This window comes from Python bivittatus, unplaced genomic scaffold (assembly GCF_059951505.1).
Source record: "Python bivittatus isolate LINGU-HERP-01145 unplaced genomic scaffold, Pbiv_v1 ctg000140_np1212, whole genome shotgun sequence".
Classification (NCBI taxonomy): domain Eukaryota; kingdom Metazoa; phylum Chordata; class Lepidosauria; order Squamata; family Pythonidae; genus Python; species Python bivittatus.
Window position 1 is genome coordinate 1,027,690 of NW_028277043.1, and position 22,571 is coordinate 1,050,260.

Consider the following 22,571-nt stretch of genomic DNA (forward strand, 5'->3'; position numbering starts at 1 on the left):
TTTTCTCATGCATGGTTATTTGTGAATCATGATATTATGAAAGTAGGAGTCTATAAATTTGTGTCATAAATAATACATAAATAAACCGTTTGATTGATAGGACCAAGGAAGCTTAATTATGTTTTTAAAAAATCAATTGTAGTTGAGTATGGCACACTGGTTGGTGTTTTCGTAATAATTTATTTCTTGGCAAAAGCTGACTCTTAGTCCTCCACCAGAATTTGTGTTTTTCACCAGACTATCTATATATCTATCTATATATCTGTCTTGCATCTGTCTATCTATCCTCCCTGGATGTGCAAAACATTTTTCTTGTTAAGTATGCAGTTTCTGATGAAATAGACACTTGGCATAAATTTCTCTGATGCTAGTATGCCACCTTGTGGTCTCCAGTGACAGGAACATAAGATTTAAAACCAGTTGTTGCAGTTCAGAAGGTGCCCAAGGAAGGGAAAAATATTAATTCTACTGACATATAGCTTTTTTACTTCTCTATCTTGATTTCCTCCCAGCAAGCTCAGAGCAGGAAATGTGAGCTTTCTTCCCAGTAAATGCAATAGAGAGAGAGATGCAGAATTGCCTTAAGCCAGCAACAATGGATGAACTTTCAACATTTGATAAACCTAAAAAAAGAACATTAGAAATGCCAGATCAATCCATTTTCCTCGAGCAGCAATACAATACATTCCTAAAGTAAAAAATCATTAACATCACACACATACAGAGTCAGAGAGTACCAGCAATAATATCTCTTGTATATCCGCAATGTTTATATAGCTGTAACTTTTACCTTTTAAAAAATCATTTGGGGGGCATATGAAACAGTGGGGAAGCAAAGACATTATAGCATCACACAAGAATACAGATCCAGGATTTCCAGGGATTGTTTGCATGTTGTAGTGTAGTAACTTTAGTTGTTTCTAGGTGCATTAAGACCCTTTACACATTTATTTTGTTTTCTATCAAAAACCTGCAAGAAATTGTGCCTCTGTTATTTGGTGTTCCATTCCAAAGGAACAGTTTCAGAAGATGGGAGAACAGAAAAAAATCATTTTGTGGGTGCACGTGGACTTTGGTTGCCCATTCCTTTTGCATCTGTTTTTCACCTTAATTTTGCTATTTGAAAATTTAAAGTGCAATCAGATTTGCTTTTTTCATGTTACAACTTCTCCTTGATCTTAAAATTCTGAGGCTGCAGTCCTAGTTACACGTCCTCTGGCTTTCTTCCCTACCAACCCTTAACATGAGAATATGTCTTACTAATTAGCAGTATGCTGCTCTAACTGCTCTGCTGGCTTGTTAAAAAATGTATTATCCTCATTGATGCATGCAGGCCTATTTTAAGGACATTTCTTGGCTGATGAACAACCAATAATATATAATGGCTAAGATATAAGCACCACTCCTGGGAATCTACAATGGCTGATCCCATGAACATGCCTCTCCAAAAGACAGAAGATGTGCATAGTAAATTTTACATGCCATCGCTTCTGTCAATTTAAGTATGAATAAGTCAGTGTTGTGTTTTACATAGAAGACTGGTATGAAACTCTTTAAATCATGAACTGCCAATACTGTGATTTCTTAATGTTGCCAAGATGTTCTAACATCGGGGTAACCTACAGTTTGAAAAAAGGACCAAGTTGTATACTTGGCTATGTCTACATGCATACATATTGGCATTAAGAATCAGAACTTTTTGGGTGAAGACAGGAAAGGAACAGAGGCCTGCATATCCTTGATTTTGTCAAACACACAGTCAATTTTTTCAGAAATGTGTCTGTCTAGGGAGTCTGTCTAAAACAGCAGAGGCCTTGGACCTCGTATCAAAGATGCTTCCTTGAAGCCATTAAAAGAGGCAAGATAAGTGAAAGAAATTTAACTAGAGCAGGAGAGGCAAGTTTGGACAAGCAGCTAAACAAGTGGCCTTGACTGAATTAATTTTGTCTATAAAAATGGCAGTTCTTGGAACAAGAGTACAATCTTCTGCATGAGCTGACTTCAAACAATGCGCTTAACCTAATTATGGAATGAATCCATTTTCTGATTTCAGACATACAGTGTATCAACCATAAACTACCCACACAGACTGTAGGTGGATGCTAAGCCACCAAACAAAAAAGGTTTAGGATTGACCATGCTGAGCATATTGTATGAACTCAGCCAGGTTGACTACTCAAAATTATGCCTAAGGTGCAGGTGTGTGCAAAAATGTAAATGTTGGGATCTATAGTCCAGTTGCTTACAGGTTTCTGCCCAAAAGATTGAATTAGTAGATAAGAAACTCACTGGTATCAAGTTCTTGGCAAAAGACAACATGATTCTCACAAAATCCTATTTAATCAAATTTATTGGAAGGGAAAGGGGATTCAGCTTCAGAAATTTCAACAACTGGGTACTTTCACTTTAGCACCCAACTTATCTCTAACCCTCTTAATTCTCTTGCTAGCAACTGTTTGATAGCTAGAGGAGGTGGCTGTTTTTCTGATAATGAAGGAGCATGCAAATGTTCTGAGCAATCAATGTTTCATGAACCACTAGCAGTTTTCTCAGGCTCTGAGAAGTCGGTTACAACTGACTGCATTCACACAACATGCTAGACCAGTGTTTCTCAACCTTGGCAACTTTAAGATGTGTGGACTTCAACTCCCAGAATTCCCCAGCCAGTCCCAGAATTCTGGGAGTTGAAGTCCACACATCTTAAAGTTGCCAAGGTTGAGAAACACTGTGCTAGACTAAAATAGGCCATAATATAATGAATCTGTTTGGATCTCACATAAACACACCCACTATGTTTGGTTCATCAAACATCAGACTTCTGCTGTAGCAACCCAGATTGGAAGTAATTAACCCCAAGGAAAGTCTCTCAGAGTTCTGATTCCTAGTAAGATTTATTAAGGAAGTCAAAGTAACAACCGAGGAATTCCAGCAAGGACTCTACTCTCCAATGAGAAACCTATATTTAGGCAAAATAGGGTGAGAAGTTTCTGTTTCCTTTTCTCTAGCTCTTCTATGGAAGGAAGGAAGGCAGGCAGGCAGGCTCTTGTTCCTTTTTTTTGCCTACCATCAATGTTAAAAAAAACTCATGCTTTTTTTCTTCAAAAACTTTTGCTCACTGCGGATGTAGTTGATTGGTGCGACACCCTCGCAATTACAATTTATGCAGTCCATAAATTCACAGAGGTACCTATCAACCATCAATCAATAACCCTCACCTTAACCCATCTGAAGGGGTGAAGAACACAACATAGCCAAAATAAATGGAGTTAATTGACTGGTATACAAAACTTTCTGGTGGGGAAAAACTTTTTGGGCAAGCAAAAAAGGAACAAGAGCCAGAAGGACCAATGGGCCTTATAAATGGATATCATATTTTGGTAGATGTTCTTCTTTGGGCTACTTCTGTTTTATGTTCTTTCAAAAGACATAATAAAGAATTTTTTAAAAATGGTTTGGAAAGAGCAACTAGACTGAGATCCAAGGGATATCTACCCTTGTAGCCTTCCAGAGGGTTGTGAAGACCTGGCTCTTCCCCCAGGCATTGGGCTACAATGGGGGTTGAGCTGGGAGGCTGTTTGTTCTGGTGCCTGGCAGGAAGGGCACTTCTCTTTTTATCTGGGTGTTTATGGATTGTAATAAGCCACCTAGAATCACCGTATAAGATAGGTGGCCATGTAAGTCCTGTAAATAAATAAACATCTTATCAAGCTGAGAACTAGCTGTCACACCCTGATTTAGCATGTTGTGGGAATCAAGCCATTGCTTTAGTACCTGCCACGATGTAGAGCATTCCATTAAATCTGTGTTTCTTAAACTTTTTGCTCTCAGGACCCCCTCTCACTTTTGAAAATTACGAAAGACCCCAAAACAGCTTTTGTTTGTATGGATGATACTTATCAATATTTCCTGTATTAAAAATTAAAATGGATGCATTTGTAGAATATTTATTTATTGAATCATGTAAAAATAGCAGTATTAATCCCCTTTGATATTAGTATCAATAAAATATTTTTCATGAAACTTTTTTTACGAATAAAAAATAAGAAGAGGGACATTGTTTTAAATATTTGCAAATATCTTCAAAATCTGGCAAATCATTTTGATTTCGTGGATCCCGGAGAGGGTCTTGGGGGACCCCCAGGGTCCTTGGTCCACACTTTAAGAAACATTGCATTAAATCCTCAATGGACTTTTTAGGGCATCTTTGATCAGAGCAATAGTGTTTTGCTGGCTACGGATTTCCTTTGCATTTGCATTTGCAAGTAGGCTTTATTGGGAAGGGGCAGAGCATCTTCTGTGACACTGTAAACCCAGGTGGAGGTTCCCAGGTAAATCCAAGCCCCGCCCCTTGAAAAGAGGCGGGCCTTCCACGCCAACAGCGTCAGCGTTACCATGACGACGGAGTAACCCTGTGCTACAGCCGGCGGCGCTCGATAGCTCGGCTTTCCGCTCTGGCCGCTCGGTAACTCGTCTCTGCGGACTGCGTCAGAGGTCGCCGCGACGCATGCGCACTCCATTAAAGCGCCTTTCTGGCGGCGGTGTGCGTTTTGTGGAGACTGCTGAGGCGAGGAAAATGGTGAAGCTGACGGCGGAGCTCATTGAGCAGGCGGCGCAGTATACCAGCGCCGTGCGAGACCGCGAGCTCGACCTGCGCGGTGAGAAGCCAGCTTGGGGGTTCTGCGTCCCGGGGGCGGAGCGCGGGTGAGCTTGATCCTGCTCGGCTTAGTAGGCCCCAGGGTTCCTAGGCTGGCAACGCAAAGCCCCTTCCGAACGGGATGGTGGCCGCTGAGGGTCTTATTTCGAAAAGCGCGCTCATGGAATATTAGGAGACGAGGGAGATCGCGTAACTCTGTTCTCCGCGGGTTTTACAGTTCCTCGGGAGGCTCCCAGGAGCGCCGTCGGGAATGGCTCTACTTCCGGTCCTCTGGCCCCGGGGACCATCTTTATACCCAAACCTGTTTCTGGCCGTCGGTTCCGATTTGGTGTGGCCTGCAAGGCCCTGGCGTGGCTACCTGGACAACAGCAGCCTTGATTCTCAGTGCACGAACAGGCAAAAGAGCAGGCTTGGTTCTTCGGGGTTGGGGCCCCGAGAGAAGGCTTGACCTCTCTGTTCTGCCTGTCCTTGGCCTCTTTAACTTGCCTTAAGTGAAAAATGCGCCCTTTGGGCCTGGTGTAAGGCGGCTTGGCCCTGACCCTCATGGGTGATAAGCTCTGATCGTGCCGGAAGCATTCAGGGCTCTCTGGCTGTTATTGGTGGGCCGGATTTGGTATGTTTTTCCTCCAGAAGGCCTATAAAAACAAATTGGTTGGTTTTTGCTGATTAATTCACTTTGTAATAATCTAAGTTAATTGATACCTAGAAGCCTACAAGTAAGAAAGAAGGCCAGGATCTTTTGTTTTTGGTTCCCAGCATCTGTTAAAGTGTGCAGTTCTGGGTTTTTTATAATGTTGATAATGCTGTATACAGGACTTCTATATCTAAAACCATTGAACAGCTTTATGAATTTCATTAGATAAGTTTATAAAGTTATAGAAATGCTGTTTCCTTCTATCTGAGCTTGCTGCCATTCACTCTGGCAGACTCCCAAGTTCTCTTGTGAATGTGCCCCATTTTGCCAGGCCTCCTTGCCAGATTTGTTGTAAGAAGTACAGCAGTGATAGTTTGCTCTTAAATGTTATCAGATGCATGCTTAGAATGTATATTTTCCTTTTTATACTGCTCTGTGTTTTATCAGGATACAAGATTCCTGTAATTGAGAATTTGGGTGCCACGTTGGACCAGTTTGATACTATTGATTTCTCAGACAATGAGATCCGGAAATTGGATGGCTTCCCGCTGCTGAAGAGGTTGAAAACATTGTTGATGAATAACAACAGATTAAGGTGAGTGTATTTGCCGCCACAATTTTGAGGCCTGGAGTCGTCTTCTATAAATCTGTGGTTCAAATGGAGATTCTAGATTGTTTATTTCTGTTGCAAATGTAGAAGAGGATGATACCTGGTAAAGAGATTCTATTCTATCAGATTTAGTTTAATAGCCTTCTTCTCTCTTTACGCTGTCCTTTTTTTTTTTTTAGCCGAATAGGTGAAGGACTGGAACAGTCTTTGCCAAATCTCACTGAACTCATCCTTATCAACAATAACATAATGGAATTGGTAAGTCAAAGGAAAGAATAAATAACTATATGAGTACAAGGGTGATCTAGAATTTGAGAGTTATGTTCAGTTTCCTTCTCACAACCTAAACATTCTTAAACATGAACACTTTAGTTGGGCATGCATAAAACTCTGGGAATTTGTATGGTAGTTTCTAGATGAATTTCTACATCATACTAAGCCAGAAACTACAGTTTGCAAGGATATTGGCTGGATTTACAAATCACTTTAAGCCAAAACACAACAACCAATTTGTACCTCATCTATCCTGAGTTGCATAGCTAAATGTTCTAATGGTTTTCTTTTATTCTCCTAATCTGAATTACATGTGTACTAATATTTTAATTTCCCGTTTTCCCGTAAAGAGGATATTTGTTTCTGTGTTTAATGACAGAATTTTCCAAGCCTTTTTTCTCTCAGTTTTAGTGTTACATCATTGGTTCATACAGGCACATACGTGTTTAAACATATATGTGTCATTAATATAAACAGAAGATAAAAGTTCTTAGGCAAGAAGCATTGATGAAAGCAATTTGAGTTGTTCTCCAGTCAAGGTTTACAATTTTCCCCTCTTGAGGAAACAAAGACAGGGCTGGTCTAAACGTAGTTTGACAAAAACACAGGTGTCATTGTGAGCTTCTCTAATTTTAGTCTATATGTGCTGTTCTGCCTTGCCAATGGCTTGGGCCAATCTGCAGAACATTACTGACCTTATAATGCATAAACTTGGGCAGCCTTTCCTCGTGTAATCTCCAAAGGGCGATGTTTCTTTCTTGAAGAAAAAAGTTAGTGGCTTTCTCTAGTTCAGAGAGAATGCTGTGCATCAGGGAGGCCAGGAGTTTGTAGCCTAGAAGTTTAAGCTGTACAGGTCAGCAAGCGTAACAGTATGAAACATCAAAGCTTCAGATAAAATATGTATGTATATATATATATGGTGAGTGCTAAGCCTAAATCTTTTTTCTCAAACTAAATTGTGTACATGATATATATTTGTTCTGTACTACAGCTTGCACTTCTTGGAGATTAGTTTCAACAATGCAAAATGTACATTTTAGTTTAAAATTAACCAAATGTTTTATGTTTTATCTTAGGGTGATCTTGATCCTTTGGCAACTATCAAATCTCTAACTTATCTAAGGTATAAAATCTTTATTTATTTTTCAACAATCTTTCTGGTTGTTGAAAAAACTAAGACTGCTATTATTTAAAAACAAATTTATGTGTTTACTTAATTTAATTCCACCTTTATTTTGTACAGCTAAAGGTAGTCTGCATAATGTTCCCTCCTTCTATTTTCTCTGTAACAATTCCTCCTCTGTGAGGAAAGTTGGGCTATGGTGATACATGTTGGAGAGAATGCAAAGATATTACATAGTTGTCACTTCCTCAGTTTTCATTGAATTTTAGATTTTCTTCCTGAAAGATTTATCTTTATAGATCTAATACTTGAACATGTGACTAGATGTCAAAAAGATTTAATTAGAATACATTTAGGCAGATAAAAAGCTTGCCTTGCAAATTCAAGTGGTACTCTAGAAAGAAATATGGTGTTGTGTGAAAAATAAATTTGCTTTTCCACTATAAATTGAACAAATAGCTGGTTGAAGTTAGTGTCATAAAATTATGTAATTATGTGTTTTATTTAAAGATATTGTTCCTTTTCCATTTGCAAGGTAGAATGGGTTGCTTACAGAAACAAAATAATACAAACATAGATGCTTTGGCTATTCCAAAGGTTATTTGAGTCTGGATTAAAACTTCTTTTTATGAGAAGTGTATAATAAACATGAAAAAAATATTTTGAAGTCTGAAAATATTTGCACAGGAAAAAATATGTGAGCTATTTAATAAAACATTGCAAAGTGTTTTTCATAACAGGTAATCAAAAGCCTAAGTTCCATGTATTCTAGAGGTGTTGAAAATATTTTGTAGTCAAAACCTGAGTTTGGAATATCTAATCTCACTAGAAACATTCTGATCTTGGGAGAATCCTTGCCAGTCTGAAAGTGGGTTGCTCTGACTATGAAAGGAGGCCACAATGTAATGTTCCAATATCAGAATGGGACATTTTGACCTTGTAATGTTTTATATATGTATAATGCATAGTGTTAATCAGGTTATATAGGGTAAATTTCTTGATATGTATTTGAAATAAGTGCTTTCTTTTTTATATGTAATTGCAATGTTTGCAAAGCATAAGAATTCTTCATTCATACAATAGCACGTTCTTTTTCACATGTAAACTTAGAACCACCCTAATATTTTTTTTTATCTGCAGTCATTTACTGATTGGTCTGGCAAACTCTTATCATTACCAAAGAAGTGTGTCTGTATTGCCTTTTCTTGTAATTAATCTGTTGTTTGGATGTGTATTCCTCTGATCTCAGGTTTCACAATTTGTTCTTGTAGCTTACTGTTCTATCCTTTGTGGTCAAGAAATGACCTAAGAATTCAGAAGTTTATGAGAAACACAGTTGACAAAAATGGAACAGAAAGGCCAATGTTTTTCTCTTAATAGCCCCTGTATTTAAATTGTCTAAACACATTTCTCCTTTTGGAATTGAATGTCTTCCTTTTCCCTCTTTAGTGTTTTGAGAAATCCTGTAACAAATAAGAAGCATTATAGGTTGTATGTCATCCACAAGGTTCCACAGGTCAGAGTGCTGGATTTCCAAAAAGTGAAATTAAAAGTAAGTCCTCTGACACTTTTGCAGTACTGTTACCTGACAAGTATATTTATTTGCTTTGAGTTTTTCTATTTAACCTAATTTTCCGGGTAGCATTTTGATTATGGATGGACTTTTGTAACTGTAACGTGAAATGCTTTCTTGTAACTATGCTGGTTTTATGGAAACACCACAAATGCAGTCATAAGGTTAGAAGTTTTAAAAATGTAAACTTGTGTTCTAAATTTAAAAGCTATTTAAAATAAAACTAGGAATTCTGGTTTTGTGTGCAACCAGCGTATGACAGACCAAATGAAAGTTTAGAATTCATTTTGAAAAATGTATTCTGCAAATAATATCAGCAGCATCTAAGCTAAATAGAATTTGCTATATGACATAGTAGTTTACATGCCACCTTTGACAGCAGCACATCCTTTTTTAAAATAGAAGACATACCTGACAAACTACTGTACACAATTTCTGGGGAAGAATTGCAAGTTAAAATGCACAATCTTGATGTGTGTGTGTATTTATATTAGTTATTACTTATCCTGCAACTTGCTTTGGGGCAAAAACCATGCACAGTATGCTTGTTTCTATTGATGTTGCATTAACTTTGTGTGTGTGGTATTGCTGTAGGAGCGTCAGGAGGCAGAGAAAATGTTCAAGGGCAAGCGGGGTGCACAGCTTGCAAAGGATATTGCCAGGAGAGCCAAAACGTAAGATACGGATAACCACTTTAAACCCTTCAGAAACACCACAGGCAAATGAAAACCAAGGTGAAGAAGCTGTAATTAGCATTACATTGCTTCGTATACTTTTGAAGAAACAATATGACTGTCACCAACCTTGATGGTTCAAAATTCAAGTCAGCAACTTAACCTGTGTGTACCATTTACATTTTGCTTGGGACAGTGTTCAAGGGTGGGATTAGGGAATGCTTTCCTGCTGGTGTTTCTGAAAGAGCTATTATTTAATTGTATCAGTTTGTTAACAAAGATAAGATACTACACTTGATTGAAATCTGGGCTTCCCTGTGCTGTTCTTGGGAAGTTCGAGAAGCAGGTGAGGACCTTTTCAAATTTAACAATACATTTCTTTCTGAAGTTTCAACCCAGGTGCTGGTTTGCCTACTGACAGAAAGAAGGCTGGCCCCTCCCCAGGAGACGTGGAGGCTATAAAGGTAATACTTTCAGACCCCATAAAAGGAGCGTCAGTCAAGAAAAGATACTCACTGGACAGATCTAGCCAAAGATTTGATGTAAAAGTACATGCTGCTATTAATTTCCAGAACTTTATTTTGTTTTTTTTGCAGTTGTAAGTTTGCTTTTGCTACTGTAATTAATTTTGTAGTTTTCTCTCTTTTTTTTTTGCAGTTGACAAATATAGATTCCTTACAAATTCATAGCTATATTTGTTACTGAAAATAATATCCTTTGAGCAAATCACTTGACTCTTCATTGGCCTCTGTTTACACTAGACAGCCTATGACCCACTGGGTCGTTCTTTGCTAATATTTACCAAAAAAATGTGGGAGTGATTTCTGACTTCCTGCTGGTTCCCCCATTGATTTTGCTTGTGGGAAGCTGGCAGAGAGCATCAGAAATCACGATCACCTGACCTTGGCAGCAGCCACAACTTTCCCTGGTCTGAAGATCCTTGAAATTTCAATTCTGTAGGAGCCACAGGTCCCGGATTTTGGACGCATCTTTAAGTTAGCCCATTTGAGGTGCTTTGCTTCAAAAATTGTCGCCCTGTGATGCACTGTTTCGGCCAATTAAAGGTTACAGACAGATGAGTTTTAGTAGTATATAGATGAGTGACTTTTGAATTTTCTTTTCAAGAACGCCATTGCAAATGCCTCAACGCTGGCTGAAGTGGAAAGGCTTAAGGGCCTGTTGCAAGCTGGTCAAATACCTGGCAGGGACCGTAAAGCTGGTAAGGAGTAGCCACTCTTCCAACTTACAGAAGGGGCAGCTGACCAGTTTCTGTTGAAAGAACAGAGACTTTTCATGGTTTCTGGAGCAAGTTAGGGTAATTTTGAAGGCAGAATGGAACATTTCGAGGCTGAGGTATTTAAATTGCCATCTTGTTGAGAGTAGGTTGTTTAAAATACGAACAAAAACAAGTAATACAGAATTAAATGCTTCTTGGTGTGGTAATGTGTCCTTCACTGCAGTCTGAGGTAGCAAAGAAGGGCAGAACTTGTAAATAAAAGGAAGTTGGTGAATTGGTGTGGGATGTTGTAAATTAATCTTTCCAAATGAAAAAAAAAAACCTGAGTACAACTGTTCCTTCTGTAAGAATATGATCTTTCACATCTCTGGTGGAGAGAATTAAGTTGTTGTTTTTTTTTAATTTCTTACCTGTTACTTAGGCCCTTCAGATGAGGCTGAGGAAGAGATGGAAGAAGATACAGTTGCCAATGGATCTTAATATGCACTTTTTTACATCTTGGATGATCTACAGTGTACGATTGTTTGGCTGAGCTTTTGAGTTCTTTCCTGAATATAACTTTTTTGTTTAGTTTTGTTGAGAAGTACTATGGAAATATGCCAATTGTAGTTTGTAAATTTTATACTGTACATTTGAAATTAAATAAAGCTGCCTTTTTTGAAATGCATTACGCCATTCAGTGTAAACTGTTTTAATGATGTTTAAACTATGTTCAACTAGATTAACAGTTTAATAAACTAATTTAGTAGTATTAGAACTGTTATTGGGGTTGCACAGTCTCCCAGCTACATCTGCTCTTATGTTTTCCTTTATTGTGCTGTTCTGTCACAAATAGCAAACTCTTTGGGAATTTGCTTTTTAAGTCATGTTTGCAGGCTCAGATTCAAGTAAGATTTCACTTACTGCTGATTGAAAATAGCAAAAAAGATGAAAAATGAATAGCTGAATGTTCAGCTGAGCAGAAAGAAAAGTAGATTAGTTACTATGCAGTGCAAATTTAGTGTTCTGGATGCAACATGCCAACTTTAGAATTAATTATGGTGAAATTTATCTTTTTAGTTGGCAGAGTTGACACTGATACTGAAAAAATAGATTGTGAGTTCAGGTTGCTGGAGTTGTAATGCCATGCAGACAAGCAGGAATCGTGGCCGCTACTTTGACTCTCAATATCTGTCAAATGGTGAAACAGACCTGTTTTACTGTTCCTGATTTTTTAAAAAAAGCTTGTGTGGCCCATGATAAACCAGATAATAAGGTATACGTGTTTGGACTTGTCACTGGTGTTATCAAAGTAGCTCTTTTGATCTACCTCCTGTGACTACCCCGTTGGCAGTGCACCCAGAAAAGAACTGAAATGTCTGTCCTCGATGCCTGATGCCACTAGTCAGAACCCATGTATGTTGTTACAACTGGGAAAGTCCTGTCTGAGAGAGCTCTTCCTTGGTGCTCAACGTCTGATGCGTTAAAGGGGAGACAGATAGCTTTGGTCTGAATCTAGACAGGCCAGAAATCACTTTTTAGAACCGTTTGTGTTACAGAGGTGTTCAACACATGAAGAACAAAGACCCATTGGGCCTATTTCTATTAAATGCCCGTGCACGTGTGTGCACGCACCGGTATGTACATAAAACATGAAATGCATTTTGAAGCGCATGTGTTGAGCTCCGTTGTATAAACGTGTGCCTCTGTATTACAGGCACAAAACGCATCTCAATTTTTTTTCGGCTTCTGCAAACTCGACGCAGTGTACATTTCCTCCTCCACGCTTGTAAGTTACGCCGGGCTCCCTCAAGTTTCCCGCAGCTCCTCGCCGCCCCGCCTCCCGAAGTAGCCACGCCCCCTAGAGAAGCCTTGCCTTCGCCGTTCAGCCTAGTCATCTTAACCTTAACCCCCTTCTCCTGATTGGCCGAGACGTTGCTCCGCCTTCTCCGTTTCGGCTCCCGATTGGTCCAACCTTTTCTACGCCCCCACTGGGAGAAGGAATTCTGACGTGCGGCGTTGTCATTGGCTGGCCGTCGGAGAGCAAGAAACCCGGATGCGGCTGAGCCGTTCCGGCTTGTGGCGGGATGGAGGGTGACGCGCCACCGCCTGCCCAGGGCCCCCCTGTGGGACAGGAAGGCGTCCAGTTTCTTCTCCACGCAGGTGAGGGTAAATCTGTTCTGGGGGGCGCTTTGTGGCTTCCTTGGGAGAAGTTCCGAATTTAGGGCGTTAAAATGGAACCTCCATGCTCAAAGGCAGTATACCATTTCTAGTGAGTAGGGGTTGCGTGGGCCTAAACCGAGAAAGAAGTGGGCGTGTTGTTGCGCTTTAGTACATTCTACAAAGATTAATCCAGCCTTTGCCAGCCTGGGGCTCTCCTGAGGGGTGGGGATTACAATCCCCATAATCCTCAGATGTGCGGGCTTCGAGTTTGGGGAGCTACAGGCACAATGTTTGCGGCGGCGACCAAGCTCAGGAAGGCTGGATGACGGCCCGTATACCTTGCGGGGATAAAAAAATGTAATAACGCTAAGTATCGCTTGTAATAATAATAATGACAACAACAACAATAGTGCACAACAGGAGGGAGCACGGGGTAGACTGGAATGTTCCTCTCCATTGCTTAGCAAGATCCATCCTAAAAAAGTGGGCTCCCGCCCCCCTTCTCAAAGCCAGATGGCTGAAATGTGGGGAGTAGAAAAGTGGGCAAAAGTCTTCGCCTTGTGGGATTCCACGCATTGGGGCACTCTTGGGTTTTGATGTTAAAGTGTGGGGCTTTTTTATGCTCCAGGCGCTTTCGGAAATTCAAAAGGAGACGAAGGACGGAGAGACTGTTGTGGCAGTCCATCAGCCCATCACTGACGCCTGCTGCCTTGCCTTTGGGTCATTAGAGTACTAAGGAGGTCTTTTGAAACAGGTGTTTATTAGGGCTGGGCCCTACGTGGATTAGATGGTTGCAAAAAAGTTCCCCCAGTGTGTGGTAGCACAAATGCAGCACCTGCGGGTCTTTAAAGCAGCTGCGTCTTTTCCAAGATCACGTGGCAGCTGCCGACAAGTGCTACATTCACGGTCCCCGGCATTCTGGCACTTCTTTTTGGAATCATACTGAAGCACCGACAATCCTAGTGCATATGGCTTTTTAGAAGAGACTTCCCCAGCCTGTGGTTCTTCAAATACTGGGATTATGGTTTTTAGAATTCCAGACAACATGGTAAATGACACAGGATATAGTCCCCCCTCACCCATGATTTATATCTGCAGAAGGACACCATCTTGGAATCAACGGTGTATTAAAACCCTGATCTACAGCAGTTTAGATGCAATGCTGAATTTGAATATTTAGGCTGATGCATTTGGTATGATTAAGATAATTGTGCTGCTGTTTTGCACCTGGATCTATTTAGAGATCTTAAACGCAGCAATAATAAAAGTCTGTGTCTGTAATATAAATCCCCCTCTAATTCCCCATGCAAAAAGAAGAAGAAATGGGAGAGAAAAAAATCATGTATATGGAATTGCAGAATACGATGTCACGTGGGCCTCATATTGATAGATCCAAACTTTTATTTTGGTTTGGGTTTGATTGCCTTCATTATATATTCTTTATTCACATCCACCCTTTTTCCACCATGAAACTTACGGTTTCTAAGAACTATCTACATGAACCTTTTTTCAAACCTTGACTAGACTGATTTCAGTTAGATTACAGTGTCATGAGCCTACATACCAGATGTGCTGTAACATTACATTACGCTTCTGTTCCACCTTTTTAGTCAAGTTCCCTGAGTGACATATAGCAATCATGTCATAAAACATCTTCAGAGATTTAACTAAAGGACAACTATATTTTATTCAAGTTATATCTGGATTGAGATGTTGGGAATTAAGAGTATGGTTTTCTTAATTCTGACTGTTCGAGGTTTTTGCTACTGTTTCATGTGGATGTTGTATCATTTTTAACTCTTTCCTTTCTTGTTTCCTTGTTGCAAACATGTTTACTGTTTTGGGGAAAAACATTTTTGAAAAGTGGGAAAGAAATGGTTAAAATAGTTAACATAAATATATCAGTGGTACTATATGACACAGTAGCTTCATAGCTTCAATTACAAAATAACACAACAACCAAATAAAACTGCCCTTTGTTGTAAGTATAAAAAAGAGGCATTTCTTCTGGAAATAAATGAATCTTTCAGCTACATCTATAAGGTGAGTGAGTTTTGAGCAAAGAACAAATAATTGTGTTAGTCATGTCTGTTAAGATGATCCGTCAGTGTGCCACAATAAAATAGAAAAGATTGAGAGTAGAAATAAGTACAGGTAGTCCTTGCTTACTGACCACTTGTTCAGCGACTGTTTAAAGTTGCAACAGTGCTGAACGAGCAGTACTTCGACTGGTCCTCGAAGTTCTGGCTGTTGCACCACCCCTGCAGTCATGTGATCACAATCTGGGCACTTGGCAACTGGCTTGCACGTATGATGGTTGCACCACCCCACAGTCACGTGATCACCATTTGTGACCTTCCCTGCCGGCTTCCCACAAGTAAAGTCAATGGCAAAGCCAACAGGGAAGGTCGCAAGTCACTCAGGTAAGCACTCACCCGGCAGCAGCCACCCCTGGGCCCAAAATCACTCGTGCATGCTGCTGCAGCCACCCATGCACCCTCCCCCACCCAGTAGCAGCCACTTATCTGCCTGACGGCATGCTTGCAAGCCATCTGGGACTTGCAACTTCCTGCCAGCTTCCCCACTGAATTTGGCTGTGGGAAGCCAACAGGAAATTGTGAGGAGGTCCTCGCTTAACAACCCGCGGTTCTCACATAATGACAGCAGCAGGGACTGCTGGGATTGCTGTCGCTAAGCAATGCAGTCACATGATGTTGCACTCTATGACTGCATAACTTAGCAATGGAAATTCCAGTCCCGATTGCTGCTGTTAAGCAAGGATTACCTGTATGCAAGTTCTGGCTTTCTAGAAGCACCAGTTTAGAAATGACTGACTGACCCAACAATGCAGCACTTGGATTTTTATGACAGGGTTCCATTCCACTAGGAAGAATAGAAGTGAATTGTCTTGAACAGGATGCTTATGTGTGGTGTGATAATTTTAAGGACCTCACAGTCCAGAATACCAGTCTCTCCGCCCCCCAACTTTTCCTCTGAGCATCAGAGAAGAACTGCCTTCAAAGGATGAGCAGAAATTTGCTGTGCTGTATTAGCAATGGGAGCAATTGACTGTGCGTGATAAATTACTAGGTATCTGTCACCATAGATGTATGGAATAATGTTTTTCTGCCTTTAGTTGGTCGTTTGTTAGCTTAACACAGTTGTATTTTTTCAGTGCCACATTGCTGTTCCAGCAGACCAAATCCTGACCTGTTCCTTGTTCTTTGTTCTGTATCCAAGTTAAATTCTTGCCTTGTCTTCTCTTCCAGTGAGCTCACTATTGTCAGACTATGGCTGGTATATCCTCTTCAGTCTTATTGCTATTTATCTACTTGTACACAAACTCTCGAAAAATCTTCAAGGCGCTAGAAAACGCTACGCACCCGTGACAGCTGTAGGTGCGTATGAGCGGTGCTCTCATATAGCTGTTGTCTCTATGTGCATGTCTTCAGGAAGATGTGTGTGCATCCAAGCAGGATATATTTATTATCGCTATTGCTAACAAAATGTGGACCGTTATTAGGACCTGGTGTTAATTAGGGGCAAGATGAGCTTGTCCTCTTGAACAGAGTAGGTAAGCCTGGGAAAACTGGGAAAAAGAAGAGGATTTGAAGCAACACAAAGAAATAATCTACTTAGGAGCCATAGACAAAATAGAGGGAAGATGGCGTAAGCTCCTCCCCTCTGTTCCTCCATGTAGAATTTTAGACTGCAGTCTCCTCGGAGCAAGAATCTTCCTTTTACTTACCTTATTCCACAAAGCTGCACGCATCTAGTGATAGGCTACAACAAAATCCCAACAATTGCTTGTTAGTATTGTGTTATCATCTGCAACTGTTGCTAGCTAGCTACCGTGATCATCATCTCCACAGAACTGACCAGAACAAGGATGAGGTGTCCAGTTTCTGTGATTTGTGAGAAATAAAATACAATTGCCTTCGTTCCCTGGTTCTTGACATTCCTCGCTGTTGCTTCTCTTAGTTAGCAGAAGAAATTCATCCTATCTCTTTTTAGGTTTTTGGAATGTTTGTCTGCTGGGATTGCTTCAGGAAAGTGGCCCCCCAAATTGTATGTGTGTAGAAGTAAACTTATAATGTTTTGGGTCAGCCAATACTAATTATCCCTTCGTTTTGATGGGAGGGATGTTCAGATTAATCATGTTTTATTCCAGAAGCTTAGCTTTGTTCAGTTCTTTGTATTTTGGGTTAGTATATTTGTCTAAGAGCGCTAAGGGTGGTGGGAATTGTCATCAACGTTCCAGAGAATTCCAGGTTGGAGAATTGAGTTATTCTGCTGAAATATTAAACCAGGTAGAAGTGATTAACTCTGAAATCTAAGCAGCAGTGGCAAATTAAAGTAAGGTGAGTTTCAGTGTCAGAACAGGTGAAAAGTCACTTTGTGTGAGATGGCGGCTATATACATAAGATAAATAAATAAATAAAAGTATAAGGCTAGTGCAAATTCATGATTTCCAGGAGACTTTAAGCTTTTGATAAATCTCTCTCGTGATCGATTCAGAACCAGATGCTGTGGTTAAACAACAAGAAGCTCTTCTAGCTGCCCGGATGAAGATGCAGGAAAAATTGAATGCACAAGCAGAGAAATTCAAGGAAAGGCAGAAGATGGTATGTCCCGACCAGATGGCTTTGTCTCTGATAGTAAAGCAGCTGTTCATAGAACTACCATCTGCAGCAATTTTATAAGACTGGCAGCTACACGTGTGCTTTTTTATTCAAAATCATGAGGAAAATATACAGACCTTTCACTGGGAGTCTGCATCTGAAATTTTTTTTAAAAAAATCAGTATCATAAATAGCATTTTCAGAGTATAATTGGGGATCTCTAAAAAGCTCATTTAAAACTTGACACAGGAGTTTCTATTCTGTTGTGCTTGTACATAAGGCAGTCACCACGATGAACTGGATTCACACGTTGCAATAAACCTTACAGTGTCTTATTTGCTTGCGGTTTGATGCAGCGTGTGATTGTGGGTTGTAAAAAACCCATCGTGGTTAGTGTGGTGCGTGAACCAGGTTGCTCTGGTTTGTCCAACAGAATTGGTAAAGTAAATCATAGCTTAATGTAATAGGTGAACATGCTCAGTTTGGATTGTTTGGTTGTAGACGAATGCTTGAAATATGCAGAAAATATTGGAGGCTTGGGACACAGCACAGTGTACATTCTTTCCCTCTACACCCAAAGTGTGGGATTGCTGAAGTTTGCAAACATGCAGAAAGTTAGCTAGCTATAAGTCTGAACCTGCCAAGAGAGGAAAAAATGGAAAGTGAACTGCATTCTCCTCTGTTGATTTCAGCGTGGTATCTTCTCAGTCATCCAGATTGTCCTCACCCTCCATTCCAAATAACTTGTTTAGTTATCTGGCCGTGAAGATAACTCTGTTCCTGTGACATCAGTGTAGGCTGGCTTACTTACTCCTTTCTCCTTATATTGAAGGGAAAAGGTGCACTACAGTCTGTCTTGGGTTAAGATGTTCTCTAGGGTTAACCCCTGGAAGAATTCTTTCCATTTCTGCAAAATATTAATTCAGTCTAGTGTTTTAATGACTTTTCAGATTACTCTGCTTGCCTCTTTGGAAGCTTTTTCCTGGAAAAGCAACTCTTATGCATAAAAAGGATATGCGACCTTTGGCACAGAAGCTGTTGAATTTAAATCTTGTCACTTGATGCTAGTTCTTTTCATTTCTGTCTGCCTACATCAGGCCTGCTCAGTGGAAGTCATGCTCCCCAATTTTGTCTTCTCTAGATAATATTGGACTTCAACTCCAGTAATTCCCTCTAGATATGCTGGCTGGCAGTTATTGGAGTTGAAGTCTAGCATATTTGGGGGGCACACAAGATGTAGAGAGCCAGACTCCCCTTCTCTCTGTGGTCGTCCTACTTCCCTTTGGATCGTAGGTATCTAAATTTGAAATATAAATAAATAAATATAAATAAATAGTCCTTGGTAGCTTGCGTTCAGCCTGGAGGGCACCCAAATTCTACAATTCTGTTTAAAGATAATTTCATTTTAATCTTCTATATTCACATTTTGCCTCTCAGGTTGAAGAGGAGAAGAGAAGGCAAAAGATAGCCATGTGGGAAAGCATGCAGGAAGGAAAAAGTTACAAGGAGACTCTCCAACACCACCAGGTTGGTCCTTTGTGCTCAGTGGGAGAACTGTTCGAATTAGAAGGGTGAGCTGAAATCCAGTCTCTGAATGAGTTTTTCTCTGAATTTCAGGAGCCCAAACCTGGAGCCTCGACATCAAAAGCTGTCTCAAAGCCAAAATCCAGCAGAAAGCCCTTACGAGGTGATGGTAAGTTCTAAACCAAGAATTGTGTGTGTGTGTGTGTGTGTGTGTGTGTTTCTGTTTAATAAGTAATCTTGGAGGATGGGGCACCTTTCAACATGGAACTTCTTGCTTCCTTCCATCAAGCTCTGTATCTCATGGATTCGAAACCTGAGGCTAGCTGAATGTAAAATTCCATGATCTGGTTGTCCCTCCAGAAAATTTTGTTTTTCTCCTGTAATGCGCTGATTCCATTGTTCTTGAGACAGGTTTTTTTTTTTTTTTAATTATTGCAAACCTATTCTATTCTGTTACTGGGCCACTGAGTTTTATATGTTCCTACTTGTGATTGAATGACAATTTCATCAGTACTGGTCAGCATGAAGATGATGATGAGGGGTGCTGGGAGCTTTGGTTAACCAATATCTGGAGCATCTGAATGCTAAGGAACTTTACCCAGATCAACAGGATACTGATTGCATGCATACCTTTACATCAAGGGCCTGGGACGTTTGCAAGAAACAGAGGTCCTCTACCACCTCAAATAGAAAATCAATGTTTTCTCCTTCAATTCCTATTAGTACTGAATATCTAGACGTTTAACATGTTTAATCTGTTTTTGTCATCTTTTGGCAAGTTTTATTAATAAACACTTTGGCTGATTAACTTTAATGGCACCTGGAAACCCCATGTCAAATAGAAAAAGGAGCACTGCTATTTAGAAAGACATACAACAGCTAATTCTTCTAAAAAATGTGCAATGGAAAAGGTTTAATTACTCTATTAGTGTCTTCTTCCTTCCTTCAAAGCATGGAGATGTGTACACCAAATCTTTGGTGTATCTATTGAAGGATGTCAGTGCCTTGCAATGTGCCTTTCAGTTTTAATGCATACTGTTGGCCTCTTTCATAAGAGCTGGTCTTGCTCTTATGTGATCCTGGGCATATGATTAGCACAGTGTGGACCAGGGTTTGCTCCCCAGTGAAGACATAGGAAATAAAATCCTTGCAGTGTAAGGGTACAATAAGCTTGTTTCTCTTAAAGATCATTAGAGCTACTTAATCATCCTGCACAAATAAATCTGATTGTGTGACCTGAGTGGACCCAGTGGATCCTAAACTTTTTAAGAATTCAGAGTATTGATGAAATGACCTGCAGAAAATCCAAATTAAATCCTTGGTGATTCCAAATAAAAACATTTTAAGTAGCACAGCTAGAGACTACCACGTTTTGTGACTGAGATTTGCAAAGCCGAAGTCAGAGTAGGTAATACTAGATTATTTAGACCCGTTGTCTACTCCAATTCAAAGCTATTTTGTACATTCATACTTCCTTGTTACCCTCTTTTGAACAATGCTCTGGTTTTCCCCAGTGCAGTATCCTCTCAGAACCAACAATTTATATTCAGTGGACATGGTTGACAAAACATCTTGTGTGCAAAAATTGGTGAAATTGCCACTCATGCCTACTTATGACTCTGATTATTTTTTTAAGCCAGACATGAGCCAATCCAGCATACATGATATAGATTTGTCTACACATCTCCATGCTTTGAAGGAAGGAAGAAGACACTAATAGAGTAATTAAACCTTTTCCATTGCACATTTTTTAGAAGAATTAGCTGTTGTATGTCTTTCTAAATAGCAGCGCTCCTTTTTCTATCTGACATGGGGTTTCCAGGTGCCATTAAAGTTAATCAGCCAAAGTGTTTATTAATAAAACTTGCCAAAAGATGACAAAAACAGATTAAACATGTTAAACGTCTAGATATTCAGTACTAATAGGAATTGAAGGAGAAAACATTGATTTTCTATTTGAGGTGATAGAGGACCTCTGTTTCTTGCAAACGTCCCTGGCCCTTGATGTAAAGGTATGCATGCAATCAGTATCCTGTTGAATGATTCCTTAGCATTCAGATGCTACTTTCCCCAAATACACAGAATCTTTTATTCATACAAAAAGATTTTTTTTCCCTTGTTGCTGTTACTGGTTTTGAAGAATTCCCAATTTCCTTTTCTTTTGTTTGTGTTCTTCCCTACCCTGTTCCCTGGAGGAGAATCATGTGATAAAAGTTCCTCTTTCTTCTCCCAGGTTATAACCCCCTGTCTGGAGAAGGTGGTGGGACTTGTTCGTGGAGACCAGGACGCAGAGGCCCTTCCTCAGGTGGATGAGGCTAATTCAACCGGTGTCTTCCTTTGACACCGAAGGGCATTAACTTCACCTTGCAACCAGTGGCTGTCTGTGGGTTGCTTGCTGTGGGGATTTTGGAGGAAAGAAGGAAAGTTGGTGATTCCCTACATGGCTCTGCCATACTCTCCTCTGAACTGTAGAGCTTGGCTCTGGAGTTTCTGTTCCCACCAACTAACAGAAACAGATTCAAATGAAGTTCACTGATGGTTCCTTGTAGCAGCCAACAACCATGGATGACGTGGCCCTTCTAAATGGTGACCACACCACCGAGGGCAACTGATGTTAGAAACCATTGAGCAGGGCAGTTCTTGCCATACTCTTTTTATCATTTCTGCTTTGTATAACAAAAATACTGTAAATAGCATTTGCAAGAGATCTGTTTCTTTAGCCTTTTTCTATAGAGAAAAGTATGTGCTCTAGTTTAATAAATGTGTCTTAAGGCTGAAATCCTGTATGTGTCTAAGTGGAACCAAACCCTGCTGAATGTGGGAAGCTCACTTCTGATTGGGTGTGTACTGGATTCCATTCTAAACCAAGCTAACTGTACTTAATTTATAACCACCTCAATCACCACAGCAATACCAGGTGATGTATAATAATACCATGAACGCAGTTTAAAATAATAATGAAGAAATACAAAGAATAAAAAAAATTAAGAGCCCACACCAGGGAAGCAACACCGCAGTTGCCCAACCTGCACACATTGATTGATCACTGTCAAGTCAATATCCAAAGTGGCCTCACGGATCTTCCTGCCCCAGGATCTGCTGCAAGAGGTGGGCTTTAGGACTTTCCTGAAGGATAACGGGGTAGAACGGTGCAGATGTCAGGAAAGTGCTGTTGTAGAGAACAGGGGACGCCATGGAGAAATTCAGAAAATACTTTGTGCATTACTTGTTCTGAGCAGGTCTCCCTGTTCCCTAAATGTTGCTATTTAATATTGTCTATGTAGCAAGTTCTCAGAGGAACAGGAGCAAAACAAAAAGATAGGTCTCTGCTGCAATTTAAGCTCTCACCAGAAGGGAGGATATTGGATCTTTATTTTATCCTGCTTTTTTTCTCAGGTTGACATATGTACAATGATCCTTCCGGTGTTTGGAATATCTGTACAGTGCCTTAAAAACAAAAAAACCCACCTTCTTTTAAAAGAGATTGTCATTTTCCAGAAGCTTG

At 40.1% G+C, this 22,571-nt stretch overlaps 2 protein-coding genes across 2 annotated transcripts; both read left to right on the top strand.

Annotated features, from left to right (window-relative positions):
* The first annotated feature begins 4,472 nt into the window (after positions 1–4,472).
* On the top strand, positions 4,473–11,445 carry SNRPA1 (small nuclear ribonucleoprotein polypeptide A'). Its single transcript, XM_007423557.4, has 9 exons — positions 4,473–4,655; positions 5,736–5,883; positions 6,078–6,156; positions 7,248–7,294; positions 8,744–8,846; positions 9,462–9,541; positions 9,930–10,005; positions 10,667–10,760; positions 11,200–11,445. Exons 1-9 carry the CDS (start codon positions 4,505–4,507, stop codon positions 11,256–11,258), a joined length of 837 nt encoding a protein of 278 aa, XP_007423619.3. The 5' UTR covers positions 4,473–4,504; the 3' UTR covers positions 11,259–11,445.
* A 1,347-nt stretch (positions 11,446–12,792) lies between these two features.
* On the top strand, positions 12,793–21,845 carry SELENOS (selenoprotein S). Its single transcript, XM_007423556.4, has 6 exons — positions 12,793–12,920; positions 16,190–16,318; positions 17,439–17,545; positions 18,980–19,069; positions 19,160–19,235; positions 21,300–21,845. The coding sequence occupies exons 1-6, from the start codon at positions 12,845–12,847 to the stop codon at positions 21,383–21,385; spliced, it is 564 nt and encodes a 187-aa protein (XP_007423618.3). The 5' UTR covers positions 12,793–12,844; the 3' UTR covers positions 21,386–21,845.
* The last annotated feature ends 726 nt before the right edge of the window (positions 21,846–22,571 follow it).